Genomic DNA, 25600 nt, shown 5'->3' on the forward strand with positions numbered 1-25600 from the left:
TTGAGTCCTGGAGGTTGAGGTCACAGTGAGTTGTAATGGCATCTGTGAGTAGCCACTGCAGTTCAGCCTCGACAACAAAGTGAGACTCCTCTCTCTGAAATTTTAATGAAAAAAGGATTTGGAAACCTCTAAATACTTGGAAAATACTATAAATTACTAATTTCCAACATCATTTAGCTTGACAGGGAAACCATTTCTAAGCAGTTTTTAGATTTCCCAGTAAATCATATACATCATAGGCATTATAAAAACTGAAGGAAGTAGACCTCTTTTCAAGCCTGAATGACATAGGATGTTTATGGAAACTTCTAACAATCAGTAGATACTGAAAGGCATGAAAGATTTCTTGTCCTCTTTGCTAAGTAAATTAAAGAAACTAGAAAGTCAAAAACAAGGCTTTAACTCTGTTAAATGTCAGAAATTAATTCTGACATTAAACCCTCTATGAACCACATACCAAATAGAAATCACAAAGGATACAAAAGTTAATTGAATACAACCTTTGCTCTCTAGGGCTCACCACACTCCATTGAAGGTAGGCAGAAATTTAAGCACTTAAAATACAAGATGATAAATACTAAAATAAAACTCAGGGCTGGGCGTGGTGGCTCACACCTGTAATCCTAGCACTTTAGGAGGCCTAAGCGGGTGGATCACAAGGTCAGGAGTTCAAGATCAGCCTAACAAATATGGTGAAACCCCATCTCTACTAAAAATACAAAAATTAGCCGGGCGTGGTGGCATGCGTCTGTAGTCCCAGTTACTCAAGAGGCTGAGGCAGGAGAATTGCTTGAACCTGGGAAGCACAGAGATTGCAGTGAGCCAAGATACCGCCACTGCACTCCAGTCAGCCTGGGTGACAGAGCGAGACTCTATCTCAAAAAAAAAAAAAAAAAAAACTCAGGGGACCCAAGCAAAGAAGGGAATGCCTAATTCTGCCTGAGAAGCTCAGGGAGAACTTCAGAAACAGTATTTTCCAAATTGAGCCCTAAGAAATGAGGAAGACTTTACCATGCAGAGAAGGTAAAGAACAATATGTGCAAAAGTATAAAATCTACAAGAACACAGAATATTTGGGAGATTGCCCTAGGTCCATGAGGCTAGATTATATGATACATGTGGGAAGCAGCTGTTGGTGAGGCCTTGGGGATGACCATCACAGATCTGCTCTATCTTGCTAGGTACCTCTATTGGCACTCATCTTCTAGGCCTGAGCTGTCAAGTGGAGTAACCAGAACCCACTTATGGCTACGTCCATTTACACTTAAATGAATTAAATAAAATTAATACTTTAGTTCCTCAGTTTTCACTAGTCACATTTCAAGTGCTTGATAGCTAGTGGCTACATTTTTGGACAGCCCAGATGGATAGTATTTTCAGCACCAAAGAAAGTTCTATTGAACAGGGCTGCTCTAAGCTGAATTATCAAAAAGTATATCAATACAATACTTAAGTATATAAATACAGTAAATATAATAAAAATGAGTCCACTGGACAAATAGGATTATATACAATACCTTCTTGGAAATTCACAGGGTCCATTAGCATGCTAAAGACCCTGAGAAGTCCTGCAGTAAAAAGAATATGGTTCAGATTTGTTTAATCCAATGTTTCCCGTATTTATTTGGTTACTAACCTCTGTTTGTAAAAGATGACTTAACTTATAAGTCATATAATATAATTCTATATGTGTAGAAATAATGATTTACAGATAATAAATATTTTGGGAAATACAGCTATGGGCAATTGGGAACTGTGGATGACATTTAGACAATGGAATCATGTCATCAGATTTTGTTTTACAAGGAGCACCTTGGCAGCTATGAGGAGGATGGGTTGGAAAAAAGCAAGATTGAAGGCAGGGAGACCAGGAGATGCTTGAGTCCTCGTCCAAGAAAACAGCCATGCAAACAGAGAGGCAAGACAGACCCCAGGATATTTTAGGAGACAGAACAGACAGAATATACTAATTTCCAAATGCACAGAAACTCTGCATGGACTGTAGAGCCGTGTCAGCACACCTGACCTAAACAATAGTGGATAGCTATCAGGAACAGATGAAGGGCATGAGGAATTTCACAAACCTGTGGTCCATTCAGAAGGAAATAAATAGAAAAAGCTGGACTATAAATGAGGAGACTGGTCTGGTCTGAAGTAGGTATTTGAGAACCCTCAGGATGTGCGTAATAAAGTCACAGGAATGAATGAGTCACTCAACCAGGGAGTATCAAGTGAGGATGAAAGAGAATTGAACCCTAGAATTAGCAACATGAAAAGGGGCAGATTAAATGAGTGGGAGATTGGAAAGAGGCCATTGCAGAGGTAGCTGGAAAACCAGAACGTTCTGTCCCAGAATCTAAGGTAAGAGAAAACTTGAAAAAAGAATATACAGTCAACAGTTTTTGAATGCTTCAGAGAGGACATGAACAAAAATACCACAATGGGATCGCTGGGCTTAGCAACAAAAGGGTCAGTGGTGACCTTAGCAAGGGCAGTCTCTGCACAGTGCTAGGGTTGGGATAGATTAGTGTGTACATGAGGAGGATTGAGTTACAGATGAGCATGGAGAAAGTGTGGGTATAATAAACTCTTTGAGATGTTTGCCTGTCTAGAAAGAAAAGCAATAGAACAATTGCTAGAGAAGGATACACAGAACTGACCTTTTTTAAAAAATAGAAGGGATCTTTAAATCAATGCAGTAGACATTCACTGAAGGTCTGCTATGGGAGATACTAGGTCTTACAGAGATGGTGAAAAATCCCCGTTCCTATCTTCAAAAAGCTCAGAGTGTACCAAGTCAAAGAAAGCATAAAGAGATGAATTAGTTATATTAATATATGAAAATGTTGGTAAAATAATTTCCAGATTTTCTGTAACACTTTAGTCCACAAAGAGTCTTTCAACTCTTGATGGAAAGTGATTTTAGAATTTAAGACACTGTTGCTAGCACTAAACATATCTAACTAATATCAGACTTATTTAACCTATCTCAGTTTCCTGTCTGAAAAATGGTGAAAGAGTCTTATCAATTGTCTTAGGTACTTTTATTAAAGTTACGTGAAAATTAATTGACATAATATCTGTAAAGCATTGAGAATAGAGTCTGACATCTAATAAACAATAAATATATGTTGTTTGTTATTTTATGAACAGACTGAAAACTCACTGAAATGCATCATAGTTTTTTGTTTTGTTTTGTGTTTGCTTTTGTGACACAGGATTTCCCTCTGTTGTCCAGACTGGAGTGCAGTGGCAGGATCTCAGCTCACTGCAAACTCGACCTCTCAGGTTCAAGCATTTCTCATACCTCTCAGCCTCCTAAGTAGCTGGGATCACAGACATGAGCCACCATGCCTGGCTAACTTTTTTTTTTTAAGATAAGATTTCACTATGTTGCCTAGGCTGGTCTTGAACTCCTGGGCTCAAGGGATCCTCCTGCCTCAGCCTCCCAAAGTGCTGACATTACAGCATGAACCACTACATCCAGCCTTGAAATGAATCATGTTTATCTTTCCAACCTCCCTCTTCCCCTTTGCCTATCTTCACACAGATAGCACATGACAGATTAATCTCATCCATCTCGGAAGATCAGGAGATCTGGCCAGGACATAATGGTCAGACATAATGGGACCTGAGAGTCAGTAAAATATGTATAATTGGTGGAGCGTAGCCTGACTTACCTCCATAGGGAAAGGAGAGAGACAGGGAGTCGGGAGACCTGGTACAAATTCCAAATCCAAAGTATAAGAGCAGGAGCATAAATGAGAAATAAGGTCAAGAACCAGCACACACAAGAAATGGCATGAAATATAAGCTCATCATCTCAGGCTTATGGGTGAGCTTTATGTCAGGAATCAAGATGGGCCCAAATGTCTGTCAATAAACACATAGGGATCAAGCGATGGACACCAAAGACAAACACGGACGTGCAACAGATGATCAATACATAACAGGTTTCTACTTACTGTTACTTCCTTTACAGGAAAATTTGTTGGAAAGAACTCTAAATTGAGAAAAAAAAAGCTATAATTTATTAATACATATACTTTAAAAAGAGTAAATCTGTTTATTCTTTCCTGTTTCATTCATTAGATCCCCTCAGCAGAGTGTGTTTAAGACCAAAAAATGTAACCGATTCATTGAGCACCTACATTAATGCTAATTATATTAGGGTAAGTAAATAAGTACAAATTTCTTTCTGGTGACTTGCTATTTGGAATTGTTGGTTTTATTTTGTTTTTCCTGGAGTAGATTAAGTTTGGTTTAACTTGATTACCAGCAAGATTTTGTTTGTTTGTTTGTTTGTTTGTTTGAGACGGAATTTCACTCTTGTTACCCAGGCTGGAGTGCAGTGGCGCGATCTCAGCTCACTGCAACCTCCACCTCCTGGGTTCAAGAAATTCTCCTGCCTCAGCCTCCCCAGTAGCTGGTACTACAGGCGCGTGCCACCATGCCCAGCTAATTTTTGTATTCTTAGTAGAGACAGGGTTTCATCATGTTGACCAGGATGGTCTCGATCTCTTGACCTCGTGATCCGCCCGCCTCGGCCTCCCAAAGTGCTGGGATTGTAGGCGTGAGCCACCGCGCCCGGCCTGTTTTTTCATCTTAGTCATAATCAACATGGGTAATGGGTCCTTTGCGATGACTTTCCTTTTACTGTTAGTCTCTGGCAACAGTGCTCTCTCTGGGCATTCTGCTGGGGACTGGACATTACAACCCCCAATACCATATGCTGTCCTTAACTTGCTACCAAAATAGCCATGGAAATTGTTGTACTAGAAGCAATGAAGCTGTAATCGGTGTTGCTTTTGTACTAGCACAATTATTTTGTTGAAGATCTTTCACCTAAACTTTCACTGCAAGGCATGAACTTAAAAACCAATAATTTTGTCTCTGTACTCCATCTAGGGCTACAGTGGCAAGGAGAAAGCGTTCATTGCCACGCAGGGCCCCATGATCAACACCGTGGATGATTTCTGGCAGATGGTTTGGCAGGAAGACAGCCCTGTGATTGTTATGATCACAAAACTCAAAGAAAAAAATGAGGTATGATCTTTAATCAAGTTCTGAATGTTATACGTGTTCTGTTGCTATAGAAGAGACATTGTATAAGTAAAATTGCCATAGACTTAGATTTAAGATGGAAACTTTGAGACATTTAAAGGCTAAGTCACTTAATACATCCCAAATATAACTGCTGTTATCCTATGAATGTCAACTTTCTTTCAGACAAGTCAATATACTTGGTATACACATATCTAATTTGTACCCAAAAAAGAAATAAGGGGCCATGAATTATCACCCTAATTTATAGGCAGGTAAATAAAAACTTATTTGCTCACACCCTGAATCATTTTTGAGCACATACTATATGGCAGGTACTACTCTAGTCATTGGGGATATAACAGTAAACAAAACACACCAAGGTCCCTGCCCTTGGTAGATTTTAACTTTCTAGAGGGAGAAGACAGACAAAAAACACTACACATAATGAACTTTTAAATAGTATGATATCTTAGAAGATATTAAATGCTATAGGAAAAAAAGCGGAGCAGACTAAGGAGAATGCTACACCTGGCAGTAAGGAGGGGATCGTGGGGAATTGCAGATTGTAGTATTAAAGAGGGTGGGCAAGGTGAGCCTCGTTAAGAAAGTGAGATTTGAGGGCAGTTACAGAAACCAATGAACTTTCTCAATATCTTCATAGTAAGAAATCCAAGAAAGAATTTGATTTCATTTCCACACTAGTAGTCTTTTCTTTTTTTAATTTTGTTATTATACTTTAAGTTCTGGGGTACATGTGCAGAGCCTGCAGGTTTGTTACATAGGTATAGACGTGCCGTGGTGGTTTGCTGCATCCATCACCCCCTCATCTACATTAGGTATTTCACCTAATGCTATCCCTCCTCTATGCCCCCCACCCCCTGCTAACCCTACCCTAGGCCCCCACCCCCGACAGGCCCCGGTGTGTGATGCTCCCCTTCCTGTGCCCATGTATTCTCACTGTTCAACACCCACTTCTGAGTGAGAACCTGCGGTGTTTGGTTTTCTGTTCTTGTATAGCAGTCTTTTCTAAGGATTTAGCTTGCAGAATACTCACTCTGTATTTTGCATTATAAAAATACGATTGTGATATTCCTGAGGGCTGATTTCTGTGGTACTGCTTACATTTTAGGACGACTTACTACGATGATTTAGCGTCTCATTTTCATCAGCATTTTTGTGTTCACCATGACAGTAAGAATTTAAGAAAACTGAGCACTCCTTTGGTGATTATAACCCTTGAGTACAGCATAATCCTGCTGCTAATGGACATCACTGAGGCTTACAAAACAGCAGTCTATACATGTTTCAAAGTTTGTTATTTTCTTCTAATTTTGCTACAATAGATGAAACATTTTTTTCCTGAAATTTATTCTGGGAAAGTAGTATATTTTTGGCCAATAGATAAAGTTATATACTCAGTTCACTACATGACTTCTATGAATCTGACATGAAAGCCTGATTATATGAAAGCATTATAAAAACAACCCCTAATATTCTCAGCTGTTTTCCACACAGTGTCAATCTGTCAACATATTAAGCCACTGACAGTTCCCTCACAATTGTTTAATTTACATGACGTTTTTATGATAGAAAAGATTTTTCAAGTTTAAAAGGTATATTCTCTGCATGTATACATTTCGGCATTCCTACAAAGAACTTACATAATATGGCAGACTAGACAACCTGAAAAACCTCCCACTACAGAACCAGTTATACTGTGCAGAATATGAAACACTGTGCAAAGCAGAGCTTTAAAAGTAAAGGAAATCCCAGGGGTTAATACAAAGAGACTAAAAGGCATAAAACCAGATAATTAAGGATATTGTAATGGTAACACAAGAACTAGAGACAAAGCCTGATCTTGCCAGAGCCAGGTGTTGGAACTGAGACCTTACATAAAGGGAGCACCTTCAAAGGCAATACCTTCAGTAAAAAAGCAAACCACAAAAATAAATCTGCCTACTAAAATAGGACGATGCTGAGAAATTCATCTGTCTAAGTCTAGCCTTCTTATGGCATAAACAAAAAGGCTCTCTTGAGTATTTAAAGCTGAGAAACCTCAGAATTCAAAAATTAAGAAACACCAAGTGAAGTCATTAACATAAAAAGTAATACCGGGTTGGTAACGTCCTGTGATACTTTACAGAAACAAAGGCAGAAACTTTCTGATGCACATATTCTTAGCTTATTCCTCACAGATTTCCATAGAAAAGCCCAGCCAGGGCAAAGCGAGAGAGCTGACTAGAGAAGCCGAATGCTCATACTTCCCACCAAAAAGGGCCAAAACAGCAGATAAGAAGTACGTCTGGACCGGAGTGTTTGCGGGAGCACTGGAATACCTCAGGGGAGAGACAGAAAATCTGTGGGACAAGGGGACCTTTAGGGAGGGTCACATAGAGAAGAGAATGAAACACCCTGCTTCTACCACACTACCATCTTCCCTGCTGGGGTTAGCTCAGAACAAGGAGACACATCCTCAGTGGGGACTAGGCAAACGAGAGGCCCCAACAGCCCCCATTAATGTTGCAGACACCTGCACTCTTTGTTGCTGAGAATCCTGCAGTTCCTACAGGCCCTGAGTCCAGTTTGGGAAGCTGCCCAACAGCCGCATGGCTACACTGCCCCAGAGAAGGAGCCCATGTTGTATCCCCTCACCCCTGTGACCCAAGTTGCAGCTATATGATGCCATTTAAAAACCAGAGCCACAAATAGAGTACCTCCTGTTCCAGGAGCCAGTAGCCACGGTCTCTTTTCATTCCTGAGGCTACACTGCCGTTACACTACCTTCACTCTCACAGTAGTACACCATTCCCTTGCTGAGCAGCTATAGCTCCCTACCCCCTGGAAACAGGCTGCCTAGGAGGTGTTCCACCTTTCACATCCTAGTGACTGCAGCACCCTGAACCCTGTGTTTCAGAGCCTAGATCCAGTGCCCCATCCTTGGAGCCCACAGAGCACCTTGCCTTCAAAAGGAACAGACAATCTTGCTCAGCAGAGAAATCAAGTCCATACTGGCCTCATGCACAGTCAGCATGCTCATCAGCCAACAGCACCATTCTAAAGGGAGCCCCACCCAAACCAGCCCTGCATGCCCCTGGTATACTCAACAGTTGAGTGCACTTCTTCTAAGGATGCCCCAACCTGAGCTGGCAGACCTGTCCACATATGCCACCAGTGAGCTCCCAGCTGGACATGGCCTTTTCAGGGGACTTTTGCCTTGAGTTGGTGAGCAAGGCCCCATGCTTGCCAGCCAAGTACACTGTCTCCAAAGGAGCCCTAACCCAAGCTGGCAGACTGGCTGCTGTATGCTCACCAGCCATGTATGCATCTCACAGTAGGTCCCCACATTAACCAGTGGACAAAACATTGCATGTTCTCACTCATAAGTGGGCGTTGAACAATGAGAACACATGGACACAGGGAAGGGAATATCACACACTGGGGCCTAGCGAGGGCGGGGGTGCTAGAAGAGGAATAGCAGGGGTTGGGGATAGGGGAGAGATAGCATTAGGAGAAATACCTAATGCAGATGACAGGCTGATGGATGCAGCAATCCATCATGGCACATGTATACCTATGTAACAAACCTGCACGTTCTGCACATGTACCCCAGAACTTGAAGTATAATTTAAAAATAAATAAATAAATTTTTAAAAAAAAAAGAAAATTAAAAAAACCTCAGCAAACATAAGCTTACAATCAAAATTATAAGGCACACAAGTAAACAATAAAATACCATCAGAAAATATCAGAAGCAGCAACAATTAATAGAAATAGCTTCATGGAAATTAAAATAATGGAAATGACAAATGTAGCCTACTTTTTAAAATTATTAAGCACAAAAAAATAAAAAATTGACACAGGAACAAGTTACTATCAAAAAAGACTAGGAAGATTTAAAACAAACCAATGAGGACTAGAAATAAACATTATAAAGACATTGAAATTTTTAAAAGTCTTGTTAGATAGGTTTAGCATCAAACAAGACATAGCTAAATGAATAATGAATGGATTTGAATATAAAGCTAAGGAAAATATCTAGAAGATCAAAATTACCAAAATATAGGAGTGTTTAAGAGACATAGAGGATAGCATTTGATGTCCAATATACTGTAACAGGTGTTTTAGAAGGAGAAAGAAGAGAATATGAGAAAACAAGCAATATTTGAAGAAATAATAGCTAGAGATTTTCCAAAGCTGATGGTAGACTTGAACTCTAAGAGGTAAAAAGCACAATAAATCCTAGGCTGAATGGGTAAATAGAAATTCACAGCTAGACACATCTCAGGAGCTGAAAAAGCACCAAAAGAAATGAATTACTCACACCAGAGTAACTAACCAAAAAAAAAGGGGGAGGGGGGCTTTTCTATAGCAAAAACAGAAGCCAAAAGTCAGTCGAATATTACCTACAAAGAACTGAAGGAAAATACTCGACTACCCAGAACTTTATATCCAACAAATCTATCCTACAGGGAAGGTGTGAAAGACATTTTCAAACTAACAAAAATGGAAAGAATTTACCACCAAAAAAATCTTACCAAAACAACTACAGGGAAGATATAACAGAATGAAGATTCAATCCAGAAAAAAGTACTCAAATTTAAGAAATAATAATGAGCAAAGAAAGTAAAATATGAAGATGAAACTAAAATACTGGATAATGATAGTATTTAAAATTTGAGAAGATGAGGAAAGTTAAAATATTTCTGTGTTATTCATGAAAACAGAAATATAAGCTAAGGTTAGACTTTAAGGTAAATATGCATGTTAAAATTTTAAGATTAGTCACTAAAAGGATGGAGTTAGAATGTATAATTTCCAATCTGGTAAAAGAGGGAAAAGACAGAATTTCAAAAATAAACTGAAATAAAAGAGAAAACAAAAGGTAACATGGAAAAATCAGGATAAACTTTTAGCTAATTGAGAGAGAGAAAAAAATGCAAATCATACTAAATATAAACAAATAACTTGCAAATTAAATATAAGAGATTACCAAATTGATAAAATAAATAAATTCAGTCAAATGCTGCCTACAAGAGGACACAGAAATGTTAAAATGATGGAAAAAATACAACAAACTAATACTAATCAAAAATCAAGTCAGATAAAACTGACACTCAGTCAAAAGAATCATTACTAGAGAGGTTACCAGAGATTAAGAATGTCAGATAAAAGTGACTTTCAAATCAAAACAATCATTATCAGAGAGCTTACTAGAGATAAGGAATGTCAGTCTATCACACTAAAATGTGAAATTCACAAGATTCTAAATTTATACATAACCTCACCCCAAATATCTGAAGCATTAATGGACAGAATTAAAGAAGGAATTGATAAATCACCATCATACTGGGAGAAAACCCAACAAAAAGAAGATAATAGTATTTATTAGTATTGTATTAAGCAGATAAAAAATTAATAAAAATATAGAAAAAGCTTATACATAACCTTTACACAAATCAACAAGCTTAATTTAATGAACATATCTAGAACCTTCCAATCAATAATCTCATAATATAAATTTTTAAAGCATGAGATTTTGTGAAAGGTGACCAACTACAACTATATAGCAAGTCTTGGCAAATTTCAAAGAATAACTATAAATATACTTTGATTACATTGCATTCAGTTAGAAATAAAAAACAAAAAGATTAGATTAAAAATACATGTTGAAATTTTCAAAAGGAAGTTTTAACACACACACAATTTATGGATCAAAATGAATTTACAACAAAAATGTAAATTAGCTACAATTCAGGGATGGTAAAAGTACTACACATCAAATCTTGTGAGATGCTGCGAAAATGCTCATAGAAGGAAATTTATAGGCATGAATATGATATTATAAAAGAATTTGTGATCTAAGCAACAGACTTGTTAGTAAAAGAACTATAAAATAAACAGGAAAGATAAAAGGAAGGAATAATGAAGAATAAATGTGAATTAAATGCAAAACAAAGATAAAAGGATTGATGAGGCCAGGCATGGTGGCTCACATCTGTAATCACAGCACTTTGAGAGGCTGAGGCAGGAAGATCACTTGAGGCCAGGAGTTTGAGACCAGCCTAGATGATGTGATGAGACTTCCATTTCAACAAAAAATTTAAAAATTAGCCAGGTGTGGTGGTGTGCATCTGTTGTCTTAGCTACTCAGGAGGCTGAGGCAAAAGGATTCCTGGAGCCCAGAAGATTGAAGCTGCGGTGAGCTATGATACTCTGCACTTCAGGTTGGCCAACAAAATGATACCCTGTCTTAAAAAAAAAGGATTGATGTAAACAAAACTCAATCTTTTGAAGTCTAATAAAATAGGCAAAACTAACAAAGAAAACTCAAAAATATTAAAAATGAGTATAAATAAGGCAGAGATTTTTAAAAAGAGGACACTATGAACAACCTCACACAATATTTAGCACCATTTCACAGATCTAAGCAAAATGCCTTACCCCTGCCCACTTTGGTTTGAATGTTCTGAGTAAATCGTGAAATAAATATTCTTTCAAAGCGTATTCATACCCTTACCAATTTCTGATTATTTCTCTTTCTTCTTCTGTTACAGATAAAATCTTATAAAATCAACATAGCACCATAATTTATAAAACTATTTGTAAATATAAGTATGTAAATGTTTTAAAACAATTATATTTTCTCCAGAAAAAAATACTTACTTATTACATGCAATTTAGTGTTCCATATGTACTGAGGATTAACACTTGGCAAATGTTATGTGACACAATATCTCACAAGGATTACAGAATAGATTGTAGTAACTGTGTAAGATACATTGTGGTTTTTGTTCTTTTGAGCATTTCAATCTTTGAATCTTGTCATCTATATTTATCCGTGCTCACTCTTAGAGAAAAAGTCAGGACTGTGCCTTTAGTGCTTTACCTCATTCTTGAATCAGGGTTTTATCAGGACAGAAACTAAGATTGTTGGTTAGGCAGAAGGCATTTCCTAGAAGGTGTGTAATATGTGACATGTTTTAAAGAAATCCAGTGGGATGGTGAGCAATTATTAATATGCCAAAGGCCCAGCAGATGGTTGCTCTCATCCTCCTTCTCCAAGACCAAGAATGTCACTGCACCAGAACTGCTGTATAAATCAAATATGTATTTCTTTTTTTGTTTGTTTTTTTGCTTTGGCGTGACAAATTTATTGAAGAGAGTTCTGTCCTTCTCCCTTCTACCTAGAAAAGGAGGCTTGTAGGGCTGGCACCTGCCCACATCTGGCATGCGGCCTATCCCTGGGTGAGGCTGAGTGGGAGCAGATATCCACATCCTATGTCCAGGGCCTGTGCAGGAGCCATCACACCACCTTGTTGATGATGACACCTAGCTCTTCAATCTCACACTGGACTTCATCCCTCCTGTTAGGACAGGAAGTTTCCTAAATTCACTGACACCTGGGGAGGTCCCAGTCAGGATGACATCCCTGGATAGATGGTGACAAACTGGGAGACCCAGGCTATTGGCTCCTCCATCTTGAACACCATCTGGTTGGTGTTCTGGATCACATCCCCTTTCACTCGGTAGCAGATCTTTAAGTTGTGTGGTTCTGCTACACTGTCCTTGGTCACCAAGACAGAGCCCAGAGGGCAGAAGGTGTCAGAGATTTTTCCCAGCAGCCAGTGTTTCCCGTTATGTCTCATTTGCCAGTTCAGGAGCACTCACATCATGAGACACAGTGAAGCCAGCCGCATGGGCCATGGCATCTGTGGCCTTGATGTCCTGGCCTGTCTTTCCAATGACCATAGCCAGCTCCACTTCCCAGTCTACCTCCTGGCTCTCTGGTGGGAGGACCATCTCATCATAGGGCCCCACAATGGAGCTGGCAAACTTACTGAAGATGATGGTCTCCATGGGCATGGGCACATTCTGTTCTTTGCAGTGGTCCACATATTTCATGCCCACACACACTACCTTATCTAGCGGCGTGGCTGGAGCCAGGAAAGTTACCTCCGACCGTGGTAGGACTGGCAGCTGGGCAGCCAGGGCTCTTCTTGCCACTGAGAGGGTGGCCTCTATCTGCTCTAAAAACTGCATCATCATCTTGGGGAGTGTGGGGTCAAAGGCATTGAGATTGATAACCCATCCACCATTCCCCATCTCCAGGCCCAAGTGAGGCCCCACCAGGTGTGGTGCCATGAACTGCACTAGTCTCATGTCTCTGGAGGGTTGAAAGGGCCTCTACTGAGCCTGCAGCACAGCTGTGAGCCACCTCCTTCTACCAGAGACCAGCATCAATACTTGGCAGCAGCGGCAGATCCTCCTGCTCTAGGTTAAGACTCACGGGGCCAGAGGTCAAGGGTGGCAGGTGCCTAAGCACTGGCACCAGTGACCGCGGCCAGCCGGGGAACTGCAGCAGCCTCAAATATGTATTTCAAAGTGATACAGAGTTGGTTTACCTTTGATGTTCAGAGCTCTTCATTCAGCGTCTGCAAGGGAATAGAGCACATCTTGTTCTTTATTTCTCAAGTGCAGTAATTATCCTCGGAGATAACCTGTTGGTACCATTCTCAGATTTCAGTCTTTACAGGAAAGTCAACTGGATCTGTTGAAAGCTAGAATTTTTTTTTTTTTTAACAATTTCTACACCAATAGGTGGTTGAAGTTTTAATATTTTTCTTTGGCCACTTAATTCAGAAATTGGAGAAATGATTTTTGTTTGTGTGTTACAATTTTTAGCCTCCTGTCTTTTTTAGTGTCTGAGATATACATCTTCTGGGGACATCAAAGTCACACATTTCTGTTATATGTCTTCTCTGTGTAATCTGCTTTGTGCTTCTTTTTCCTGTAACCAGTCATAATCCCAAGTATTGAAATAAAGGTTTTGTTATTTTTTATTATTCATTACTCTTTAAAATAAAAATTTCTTTCTGTCTAGCCTCTCCAAAGATGTAAATACAATACTATACAGGAAACTTTGATGTTTTACAGATCAAAATGATACTGAGAGGTCTGGCACGAAAGAAATACAAAGTAGACTTCACACTACCAGGAAAATTCTGTTTACCAAAAATGTGCCAACTTTCAATTGTGTTAAGCATCATTGTTTGGAAAAGGAAAAATCATTTCCTCCAGAAAATATATGAAGATGATAGAGTTACCTTTAGAAATTCACAGGCTTTATAGTTTCACGAAACTTTCTACTTTCTAGCAAATAAATACGTGAATAACTGCCATCTCTTATTTAATAACTCCAATATTCTCATGACCTCAATGTTTATAAAGTGAAAATAAATTAAAAACAAAAATAAATAGCTGAAAAAACAGTTAAGTTGCAATTAAAGAGATTTTAATGCTGGTAAGTTTGAGTTCCTTCATTTAGATAAGTTCCTTCCTTTAGGTAAGAAGGGAATTGCTCTTCAGAGAAAAAACATTGAAACAACAGTGTTCAAATTCCATTGCTAGAGAAGACATAGTGGCTCAAACCTAGAAAGCTGAAACTGTAAGAGCAATCCAAAAATGGCAAGTAGTGTCTGCACGCTTTCAGGAAAGCAAAGTCTTCACACTATTTCTGGATGTTAATTACTGCACTTCTCTCCCCTTTCAGGAAAGAAGGAAAGTAGCTATACATGTTGACCATATTACATACACAGTGGAATGTATTTTCTAGCCACTACCGTTTATTGAATATATGGGCTAAGTGCAATTTAAACATACATAAATTCAGTTTATTTTACTCTAACTCTACAAAGTAGGTTTAACTATTCTCATATTATAAATGAGAAAACTGAGGCTCAGAGAGACTGAAAGTCTTAAAGTTAGTGAGCGATGGAGTCCAAATTTCAATCCCAGCTTGTTTAATTCCAAAGCCCAGGCACTTAATCATTGCCCCAGCATTTTAAGGGGCCAAATAAGGAATGAAAACATTAGAAGGCAAGCAACCTACTTTTGGTCCCAGAGAGCAATAAGATCCTGAATGTATCTTTCATGAAGCGAGGGAATTACTGGATAATTTGGCCTAACACAGTTCTCTCACTTTAATACAGCTATACTCCTGCTCTAAGTTTACATGCATCTTTCATCTGAGTTAAACTACTTGACTTAAGTACTCAAAGCCCATTTTGGCCATTGACTTATTTAGTACTTTGCAAACAGTTTAATCTCAAAAAGCCACATAAGGAGCCATATTTTAACTTTTTCCTTCTTTCATTCTCTTCCCTTTTCTATCTGCTAAAATTATAGAAAATATTTCAATTACACATGTTTGGCTGAAAAGCTCATATGATGCCTATGGGTTTGAAAAGTGAGTATGTGCCCAAGGGGGAAACACAGTCCAGGCAAAGCAACAGCACACGAAGGCAACCAAGAAACCACATAGCACGCCTGAGTTGGGCGATTTGGTGTGATTTGGGCACATGTGGCCTGCTAGGGTGTGAAAGGAAATGAGACTGGAAAGTTAGGCCATGACAAAGAACATAGGACTACGCTAATAATTTTTTTTTAAGTTGGGCTTTTTTATATAGTCAGAAGAAAGTCACTAAAGATGTTTTTGAAGTAGAGTCGCATAATGCAGTTTTTATATCAGGAATAAAATTGGTAGCAGGATATAGGACTTGGAATTGAGAAGAGCAAGAGGAAGCAGGGAGATAGGTTAGGAAGTTGTAGCAATAGTCCAGGCAAGAAATACTGAAGTCCTGACTAAGGTACTCATATGGTAACTGAGAATGGGAGACACTTAAAAGGTGTTCCATTATAATCCCAGCACTTCAGAAGACCGAGGTGAAAGAATCACTTGAGGCCAGGAATTTAAGACCAGACTAAGCAACATAAGGATACCTCATGTCTACAAAAGAAACATTTTAATTAGCCATTGCCATGATAGGAATAAATCAATAAGCCAGGCACGGTGGGGCACACCTGTAGCCCCAGCTACTTGGGAGGCAGAGGTCAGAGGATTGCATAAGCCCAGGAGTTTGAGGATGCAGTGAACTATGATCGTGCCACTGCACTCCAGCCTGGGTGGGAGTGTGCAAACTTGTACATATGAGTATAGGCATTCCAGTAGTAGAAGCCACTGTGCTTCGTTTCTCATCGAATGGGAGAAAGGGAGAACTTGACTTCAGGATTTCTGGTTTGGGAGGCCGAGTGGATGTTATATCAGTTTCATCTTTTATATCTTAAGTTTGATAAATGTTGGAGACTTTTGACTGGTAAAGTCTATTAAGCAGAAATAGAAATAATGGTACTCTGGAGAAATGTACATGTGAAAGACAGAGATCAGACAGGTAGTGGTTGAACTCATGAGAAGGTACAACATTGGTGTAAAGATAATAAAAGAGGATATTATGTTGTATGTTCTGCTTTTAACGTTATGAGTATTCTGCATGTCATTAATAATTCATCAGAATGTTATTTTGATTCCCTATTTCATTCCTTATTTGGCCCCTTATAATGTTGGGGCAATGATTTAAGTGCCTGAGCTTTGGAATTAAACAAGCCTGGATTGAAATTTGGACTCCATCACTCACTAACTTTAAGTGAATGTGCTGAAGCGTAATCATTTCCTTATTGATAGGTACTTAAATTGTTTCCAATTTATTGGCCATATCTCTGATTATTTTATTAAAATATATTACTAGATGTGAAATTATTAATACCTGGCCAAATCTGAACTTTTGAAAGAACACATTCCCAAAATGTTTTCCAGGTATATATCAAATTGTACCATCATCTTCGGAATGTGGAATTCTTCAGCTAACCTCAATGATACTCAATACATAATTCCTCTCTCTAAAATATACTATGCTCTATGTGTTTGTGTATATTCATTCATTCATTTAACAAATATTTATCAACTATGTACTTCAAGCATTAGTGGAAACACTTGGATTATATTCTTATTGACAAAACTAACAAAAGATCCCTTCCGTCATGGAGTTTACAATCTAAATAGGAAAGATAAACAAGAAAGAAAGAAATATTATGTACAATGATATCAGTATACTGTATAATATTGTATATACTATATTTCAGTATATCTGTTATGTATTATATATTTGTATCACTGATAACACAGTATAAGGAAAAAGAAAACACAGGGCAAGATAAGATTTGCAACATCAAATTGGGTGATGACTGTGAGTATCTTTGATCAAAGCAGGTAAGGAAATTAGTCAATACAGTTCTGGCAGAAGACAGAGGAAAAAGCTAATGAAAACATTCCGTATCCCCCAGTATGTTTGAGAAGGGTCAAGGAAGCCACTGTGGCTGAAGCCAAATGTCCAAGAGAGAGAGTGGTAGGAGATGAGGTCAAAGATGTAACTGTCTCTTAGAAGTAATTTACTGAGGTAGCTAGTACAGTGCACATATCAGAAGATTTAATGTCAGAAGAACTTGGTTGGAGCCTGAGCTCTATCGCAATTTTGCCTCCTGTAAAATGGGGATGATATGACTTCTTACCTTGCAAAGATATTGGAAGGGGTTAACTAATATTTTACATATAGGTAACTTTGTATATTAGAAAGTACTATGCAATATTACCACTGCTATTAGCCTAACATAAATATTTTTAAATTTGTAGACAGCAGCCTTCAAAAACCTTAAGAAGATAAGACCTCATTAAGTCAAATTGCAGCTACCGTATATATCTTTGATTAATTAAATACATTCCAAGAAAGTTTTTTTGGCAATATAAATATTGACTAAGCATAGCCCATGTTTGCCTTAAAAAGGTTGTTTATTAAAATTTTTATTTTTAATTTTGTGGGTAGATAGTAAGTGTATATATTTATGGGGTACATTGCTTTAAATTTCATTATAAAATCAGATGTGCATTCATTCAGACAGAAAAATTGGCTACTCAATAGATATGTAAAATAAAGTAGACTTTATTAAACTATATGTTTGAGGAGAGAAATTATTCTGGTAAGATACTAATAAGAAAATGTTAATTATGCCATGTTACATTCTAAATGCATAAAATGAAAGTATATCTTTTCTATCATTTATAATTGGCTAAAAAAATTAGAGTAAAAGGTAATCTAGAAGATTTGACAAATAAACATGGAAAGCTTAGAAACTGGAAGTTGGCTCTTCATAGAACAAATGTTTATGGAGCACTAACAGTGTGCTTGAAAATTAATCCTTACACTAAACATATTTGTAAACACCATTACAAATGAGAACACTGAGGCACAGGAAGGCAACTTGCCCAAAACCGAACAGCTGACTCCCAAGCTCCTCTTCCTCCTTCTCCTTATCCTCCTCTTCCTCCTCTTCCTTCACTTCCTCCTCCTCCTCCTCCTCCTCACCATTACACTGTGCTGTCACCTCGAATCCACTTATGATGGAAAAGAATAGGCTACAGTGCAAGAAGTGATTGCATCCAGAGAGTGGTGTGTATAACTTACATTCAAGGTTAGAAATCTTTAACCATTCTCTTTAGGAAGAGGAGATAGACAAGACATCAGGTTTAAAAAAAAAAACTGTTCAATCTGTTTATTCAAAGTAGTGGACAATTTTAAAGTGTGGACTAGGATTATGATGGGGAAGTCACGCTCAATTTGCAGGTTACTGTGGAGTAGACAAAAGGATTCATGCTTTGAATTCATGAATGAAAAGAAATGAGCAAACCAAGTCCCATAACTAGAGTGTCGATCCAAACAAGGTCAGAGAAGGTATTATTGTTGTACAGTCCAATCTAGCAAGCAGGCAGAAGAGACTCCCTTTCTGGTATTCAACTTGCCTTTAGAGAATCAAAATTAGATATTATGGATGCTGACATGGGCATCTGGATTCATGGGCATAAATTGGAGTTACAAGATAAATTAGGATCTTATGCAGGACTTTGCTTATGAAACAAGAATCCATTCAACAGGGAGCAAAGAGACCAAAGCCACCACAAGCATGAGCAAGGCCACCTAGCCTCTGACTTAGGGCCATCATGTGGGTGGACAGGCAACTTGGCCACTACTGCCCAGCAGTGCCAGGCAGCCTAATTTCATTTCATGGGTGACCAGGGGTTTGATGGTTATGCTGCCCAAGCACTTAAGGGTGGTTAGAAATTCAGAGGCTGATTGCACCCAAACAAAATAAGTCTCCTGTCCTTCCAGCCATGCTTATATTCCAAATCGAACTTTGCACCTTAATGTTTAATCCATAGTGTTATATTCAAACTGCTTTAGCCTGAAGCCCTTTTTGTTAATACAGTTAATCAAAAATGGGCAATGTGGGAATCATAAAAAAATTCTTTATCTTAAAACTTGTACATTTGTTCATATTCAAATGTGTTCATTTATTATGGGATTCAGTCTTTTATAAGGGTTGGTCTGAAGATGGAGTTCTAGATCATATAGTTTGTCAACTGCATCATTTATATATTATCAAAATTTTCCATTTTAGTTTCTTTAAACTGAAAGAGAACATAGAAAAGCCTATGAAACAATATGAATGCAGATTTCTGTTTAGATTTTTTAACGTAGAGACAAACTTCTATAATTGTCTCAACTGTACCTGATTTGACTGTAGTTTTCCTTACTGGTTTACTGTTTTCACCAGTGAAAAACTTACTCAACTTACACAATTACTTCATAAGACTTTTTTTTTAATTTTAACACTCATATTTTATTAATTTCTATAATATGTAATTAAATTGCTGGACTTCAATAATGAGTACAACTGCCATAAAGGGGTTTTGATATAAATACAACTTGAAGAACATACAGATGAAAAGATGGTATCAGAATTACTGAGCTTAGGAAGAGAGTGAACTAAGACCACGCAGGGCTGCATGTGCCTCAACATATTTGACGGAGGGAACAGAGGACGTTGGTCAATGCTGTGGTTAATAGGGTTTGTTAAGAGTCACTGTAGAAAGCAAAGATAGAAAGTTGCATTCATAAAGTAGTATTTTCTGGAAAAATTCTAGCGCCCAAGGCAATTTTTCTCTACCAAAACACCTGAGCCTCAGTGTCCTCAGCTGAAAAATAATTTAAATAATAATAATATCTGCTATCCCCCCTACCTATTTCAAAGGTTTGTGGAAGGGGCTAAATGATGCTGGTGAAGGTACTTAAATCTCTGAGCCTAGCACTAGGAATAAGATTAGCTACAGTAATAATAATTTTAGACAATCTGACCCATTCTATCCCTCTCATATATTAATATAACCCAAATGAAGCTAAGCATGAAGATTTTATTTACTTAGAGCCACATTCTATGTGATGATACAGATGTTTAGCTTATAGAGCAGCATCTGATATTTAAATATACAAAATCTAAAAGGAAAGTAACTTAAAAATAGATTTTTTTTTTCAGGCAGCTAAACCACTAGCTAGACTTTCTTTTTCATTAAACATAAATAGCCCTAACTTGGTGGGGGCCAGAAGAAGAATCAAGGAAAAAGAAAGATCATAAAAATATGAGTTTGCGGCTGGGCGTGGTGGCTCACGCTTGTAATCCCATCACTTTGGGTGGCAGAGGCGGGTGGATCACCTGAGGTCAGGAGCTCAAGAACAGCCTGGCCAACATGGTGAAACCCCATCTCTACTAAAAATACAAAAATTAGCTGGGTGTGATGGCACACACCTGTAATCTCAGCTACTCAGGAGGCTGAGGCAGGAGAATCCCTTGAACCTGGGAGGTGGAGGTTGCAGTAAGCCAAGACTGTGCCACTGTACTCCAACCTGGGTGAGAGAATGAGACTCTGTCTCAAAAAGAAAAAAAAAGTTTGCATTTCTTTGTGTTACATCCTACATTTGCTGTAAACCACTAATTACAAAGGACTGGTTAATGTCCAAAATCTTTTCAGTCAGGGTTTCATAATTACTTGTTTGCACAAGAGACACAGTCCTCTGGAAACCCTTTTTTTCTTCCAAATTATGGATTCTTAGAATTAATAGATAATTTTACTGAAAGGATAAGCCTAGTTAGCAAAAGAATAGTGATGATTTGGGGTTATATTCTGCTAATAGCATGCTATTTCAAATTACCTACAATGAATGTGGTTTCACAGTATTATCTGTAAGGCAGCGTTTTTCTTCCTTGCATTTTCTGCCTTTTTTATCTCACTGTTAGCACCACAGTAAAGAAACCCTAGAAAGCTGTACAGGAAAATAATTTGAACATGAACTTGTACTCTCAGAAACAACTGCATTTGCAGCTCTCCCCCACTTCATATTCAAAAGTAGTCAGATTTATCTGGTCTCTTTTTCTACTGTCATATAAATGGGGGAAAAATGTATTCAGTGTGTAAAAATAAGCTATTGTATCTCAGAAAGGAGATGGGATGCTAATTAAGGGTTATTTGAATGAACAAGTCACATTGCATTGTCTACTGGGAGCTGGCTGCCAATTGCTTTTCTGGTAACAAGTCAAGAAAAACATTCAAGAAGGCCCCTGCAAGCTTGGGAGAGAAGCGAGCAGCATTTCCATTTATCAAGTAGGTGCAGAAGCCTGTTCAAGTATCAAGAATCAGGGTGCAGACAGCAAGCTCCTGCCTTGCAGCTTTTCTTACTGGTTTTGAGAGCCACCTTCCTAAAGAGAGGCCTCCTGCTCAGGTCTGATCGTGGACAATGGGGCACGTACGACAGACTGCTGGACTGCTGAATGAATGCCTCTTTCTTTGTTCAATACCTTTTTCAAGATTCTTTGTCATTCTTCTTGGACTCATCGGGAAGCATAGGTTTTAAGATACACAATAACTTGGGTCTTTCAGTGAAATAATTGATGCTTCATTGAAAGAAACCAGGCAAATTGGTTAGTATGATTACCTTTGACAAAGTGGGTAAATTTTAGACATTTGGCAACTCATAGATTTGGAGAGAAATGAGTTGCTCTATTTTAAAAAGATTTCTTCTCTTAATGTTAACGTAAAGTCAGCCAGAGTAAGCCTTTTGGTCTGATAGCCTGAGAGTCTTGGGTGGCATGTAAATAAAGCAGAAACAATTTACTTCATTAGAAAAAAGGGTCAAAATGTGGAGGATGTAAATGTGCTTTTATTATAATGGATGAAAGAAACTGATTTCCTAGGTGAAGTGACTTCCTTCGCTGTGCTAGCATGCAGAGTAGTGGTACTTAGCGTGGTACAGCCCTGGAGGCGTGTTTCTGATACTTTACGTGACTTGTTTTCAGTTCTGTAATTTTGCAAGTCTTTTGCTGCTCTTTTAAATCTATAAGTATTTAAATTTTTATCAAGTGTGTTCATATGCCTTTGACATAGATGTGAAGAGACAAGTGTCCTGGGTATTAAAAGGTCCTGATTGAAGGCAACAAGTGAAAGAATTTCTACGTAAATGTGTGGATGGTTGGGAGAAAATCAGTGCTATTTAAACATTTCTGAAATTAACATTGCTTCCAAGAGCACTCAAAATAAAACATCAACATTTGTCGTTTTACATTCTTTATCATCAAAATTTGTGGTAAAAAATAGTTATTTTGCAGTCTAAAAAGCAAAATAATATGACATTATATGTATGCTTGAATCTCACTTTACAATTTTTAATTAATAATGGTAACTGGAATAATAATATGAAAATAATATTTAGTGCATGAAGATCTAATCACTTTGGGCCAAAAATCTATCACCCAGTAGTTTTAAAATAACAATAATAATAATATGTTTTTAAGTGCTTATTCTGTGCCTGGCTTTATCCTAAGTACTTTTCATGTAGCAAATCATAAAGAAACTATAACCAAAGGAGTTAGGTATCTTGTTCATGGATTCACAGGTAATGAATGGTGGAACCAAAATTTGGACCCAGGCTCTGAGTTCAAAGTCTGCACATTGACCGCCATGCTATGTTGCCTTGCTTGCAGTATAATTATTATCACACTTTTTAAGCTCCTCAGGAGGGTCCATTATAAAAATATTTTTAACATCTTTTTTATAAGTTAGTTTCATAAGTGAAAAAAACCATTGGTCGAGGAAAACATAATACCATAGGTGTATTAATGGTCATTATATCTGCCTTACATATAAGGGAAACTTGGTTCTATGGCATCTAACATATTAGATATTCTCATTAGACACCAGTTTGATGAAGCAGGAAAATGTAAATTTCCTCAATTATCGTGGGAAAACATTCTTTTTATTTCTAGTCAGCACATGATAAATTCTAATATTTGGATCTTAATTTCTTAATTCTTAAATTTTTTAGCTTAGTTCTTAATTAGTTCTTAATTTCTCTGTGGAGTTTTGGGAAATTTTGCCTTTTTTTTGTATGGAGTCAGAAGTGACAGTGTTTGACAAGCACATATAAAATTGATACTTTTTTTAAAATCTCAAGATATAATTTACATACCATAAAATCTGGCTGTTTTAAGATTTACAATTCAGTGGTTTTAATACATTTATAAAATTACAAAAATTGATATTTGATTTTTTAAAATTAATCATGTAAAACTCTTGAGATGCTTGAATGAAAAGTACTCCAAGGCTAATAAAAGCCATTAACATTTGCTGTATTCTCTTTCCCCTCCTCCAGAAATGTGTGCTGTACTGGCCAGAAAAGAGAGGGATATATGGGAAAGTGGAAGTTCTGGTTATCAGTGTAAATGAATGTGATAACTACACCATTCGAAACCTTGTCTTAAAGGTAAGATTATGTAGCTATAGCCATCTACAAAGTAGATAATGTTAGAGGATTACATTTCTACTTTGAAATTATTTATCTTAATAAGTACTACAAATTCAATTTAAGCAAATTAAATAGTGTTAAGATCAAAGAGAAACTATAATCATTCCCTCATTTTTTTTTGTTGTCAACTACTATTAGTATGCAGTATAATTAAATCAATATAAGTAGACGTTAAGAAAATTCATTATGTAGGATGTTGTGATCCTCTATTTGCATTAATAAAACATCTTTGATTTAAACTTTTGAAAGCTCTTAACTAAAGGCTGTGCTGGAGACTTTGCCATGATTTTTTTTAATGTCATTTTGGTCTAAGCAGCTTTAAGTAAGGCCTGGAAGCTGTGAAAGAGAAAATCTGCACTTGTGGGTGGCAGTGGGAAGCAAGACAAGCCTGCAGAGTTGATGAGATCTTCAGAAGCGTGGAGTTGCAGTAATTTATAGGGATTTTCCCCAGACGAGATTATGTCATAGGAAAACTATCTTATTTAACTCCTGGGCAGCAGATGCTGAGAAATGTTGCCATGGTATTACTTTTGCTTCTGGAGAATAATCACCCAAAACTTTCAATCTTATATGCAGCCTCACTGCTGGGACAAAATCATCACAAAGAGAAAGAAAACAGAGGCAGAGCTACAGGGATGGATTTTATTGGGGAGTTTGGAATAGGAAGGCACTTACCGAAACCTGTTTTTCAACACACGTTCTGGAGTGCCGGGTTCATGCCACACCCCCACCCGTGCTGGGTTTCGAGATGATGTGTGTGGGCCCTCGCCCAAAGTGTTTCCAATAGAGGGACCTCCTGTAGCTTCTTTATTGCTGGGATTCCTCACTTCTATTAAATACTGGAGTTTGAGATGAGTGTAGGAGTAATAGCATGACTGACATGAAATTAAGTGTTCTATTAATATGTTTATAATAACTTGTCAGGAATGCTCATGGAACAGGAAACAAAATATATCCCGTTCTTTCTTGGCTACATTTTCACCTACCATCTTGTTTATTAAAACAAATTATAAATATATATTTAGCATATGTTACATATATGATCTATATTACAACTATAGGTAGAGATACAAATCTCCACAAAGGTAAAACTTTCTCACTTCGAGATCAGGATACGGACAGTAAAGTCTTCTCAAAGTAAAAGGGCACTCTTCAAAAATCTTGTAGATTTTTTTCCCACCTAGAAATAAGTTGCCAGCAAGATGGGGGTGATAAAAGGCATCCAGTATTGTGGTTTGGATGACTTTTAGTTCCACAAGTGAATGAGGCATTCGGTGCCTGTTGCTATTTTCAGCAAGGAAGTCACACCCAACATGTGAAGCATTACTGGTACACCTCATGGCCCGATCACAAGACTCCAGACAGTGCCCAGCCCCTCCTACAGCTCATGCTGGATGTAGAAGAAGACAGACTTGCTTCCCAGGGCCGAGGGCCTGTGGTTGTCCACTGCAGGTAAGACGTGAATAGTACTTTCTGTCTAAGCAATAGCCCATTCTTTATAAAGTCATAGAACAGGTAGAAGTGAGTTTTGCTTCCTGGATGTGACTTTGCTGGCAAATTATTCATTGAAATTGGTTAACTCCCTAATATTTAATCAAGATTATGCTGACAGAAGTGAAGTCATGTTTTGAGGCATTTTTGGAAAACAATGATTATACAATGAGTGAAATACAAGTTCGAAATAAGTGGCTCAGTGAACAGGAGACCTTATTCAGCAGTTACCTGCTTTAAAACACTGATTCATTTAGTCTTGTCAGTCTTGTAGGACCAGGAATTAAAATGCATTTTTTGAAATCATCAGTGGCTTTTTTGTGAATTCATGATGACATCTGAATTCTGCTTGGTTTGTATCTTGGTAACATTTATTACTATTTCAAGTTTGGTGAAAACCAGTCAATTATTTTAACAGTTATCTCAGGAAAAACAGATTGAAATAAATTTATGAAATAAGAAGTGAGCAAGTGGTAGTTCAC

At 37.7% G+C, this 25600-nt stretch overlaps 1 protein-coding gene and 1 pseudogene across 2 annotated transcripts in view; one reads left to right on the forward strand and one right to left on the reverse strand.

The window, feature by feature from the left end:
* Positions 1-25600, forward strand: part of PTPRR (protein tyrosine phosphatase receptor type R) — a 283107-nt gene that overhangs the window by 234027 nt on the left and 23480 nt on the right. For both annotated transcript variants that reach the window (XM_012441339.3, XM_012441340.3), the window contains 4 exons: positions 4093-4172; positions 4909-5046; positions 23475-23585; positions 24922-25079. In XM_012441339.3, coding sequence (XP_012296762.2) covers positions 4093-4172; positions 4909-5046; positions 23475-23585; positions 24922-25079 — 487 coding nt within the window. The remainder of the gene's footprint in view (positions 1-4092; positions 4173-4908; positions 5047-23474; positions 23586-24921; positions 25080-25600) is intronic.
* Positions 12353-13287, reverse strand: LOC105709462 (fumarylacetoacetate hydrolase domain-containing protein 2A-like; annotated as a pseudogene).

This window comes from Aotus nancymaae, unplaced genomic scaffold, assembly GCF_030222135.1.
Source record: "Aotus nancymaae isolate 86718 unplaced genomic scaffold, 86718_ANA_hifiasm-v0.15.2.pri h1tg000016l, whole genome shotgun sequence".
NCBI classification, from domain to species: domain Eukaryota; kingdom Metazoa; phylum Chordata; class Mammalia; order Primates; family Aotidae; genus Aotus; species Aotus nancymaae.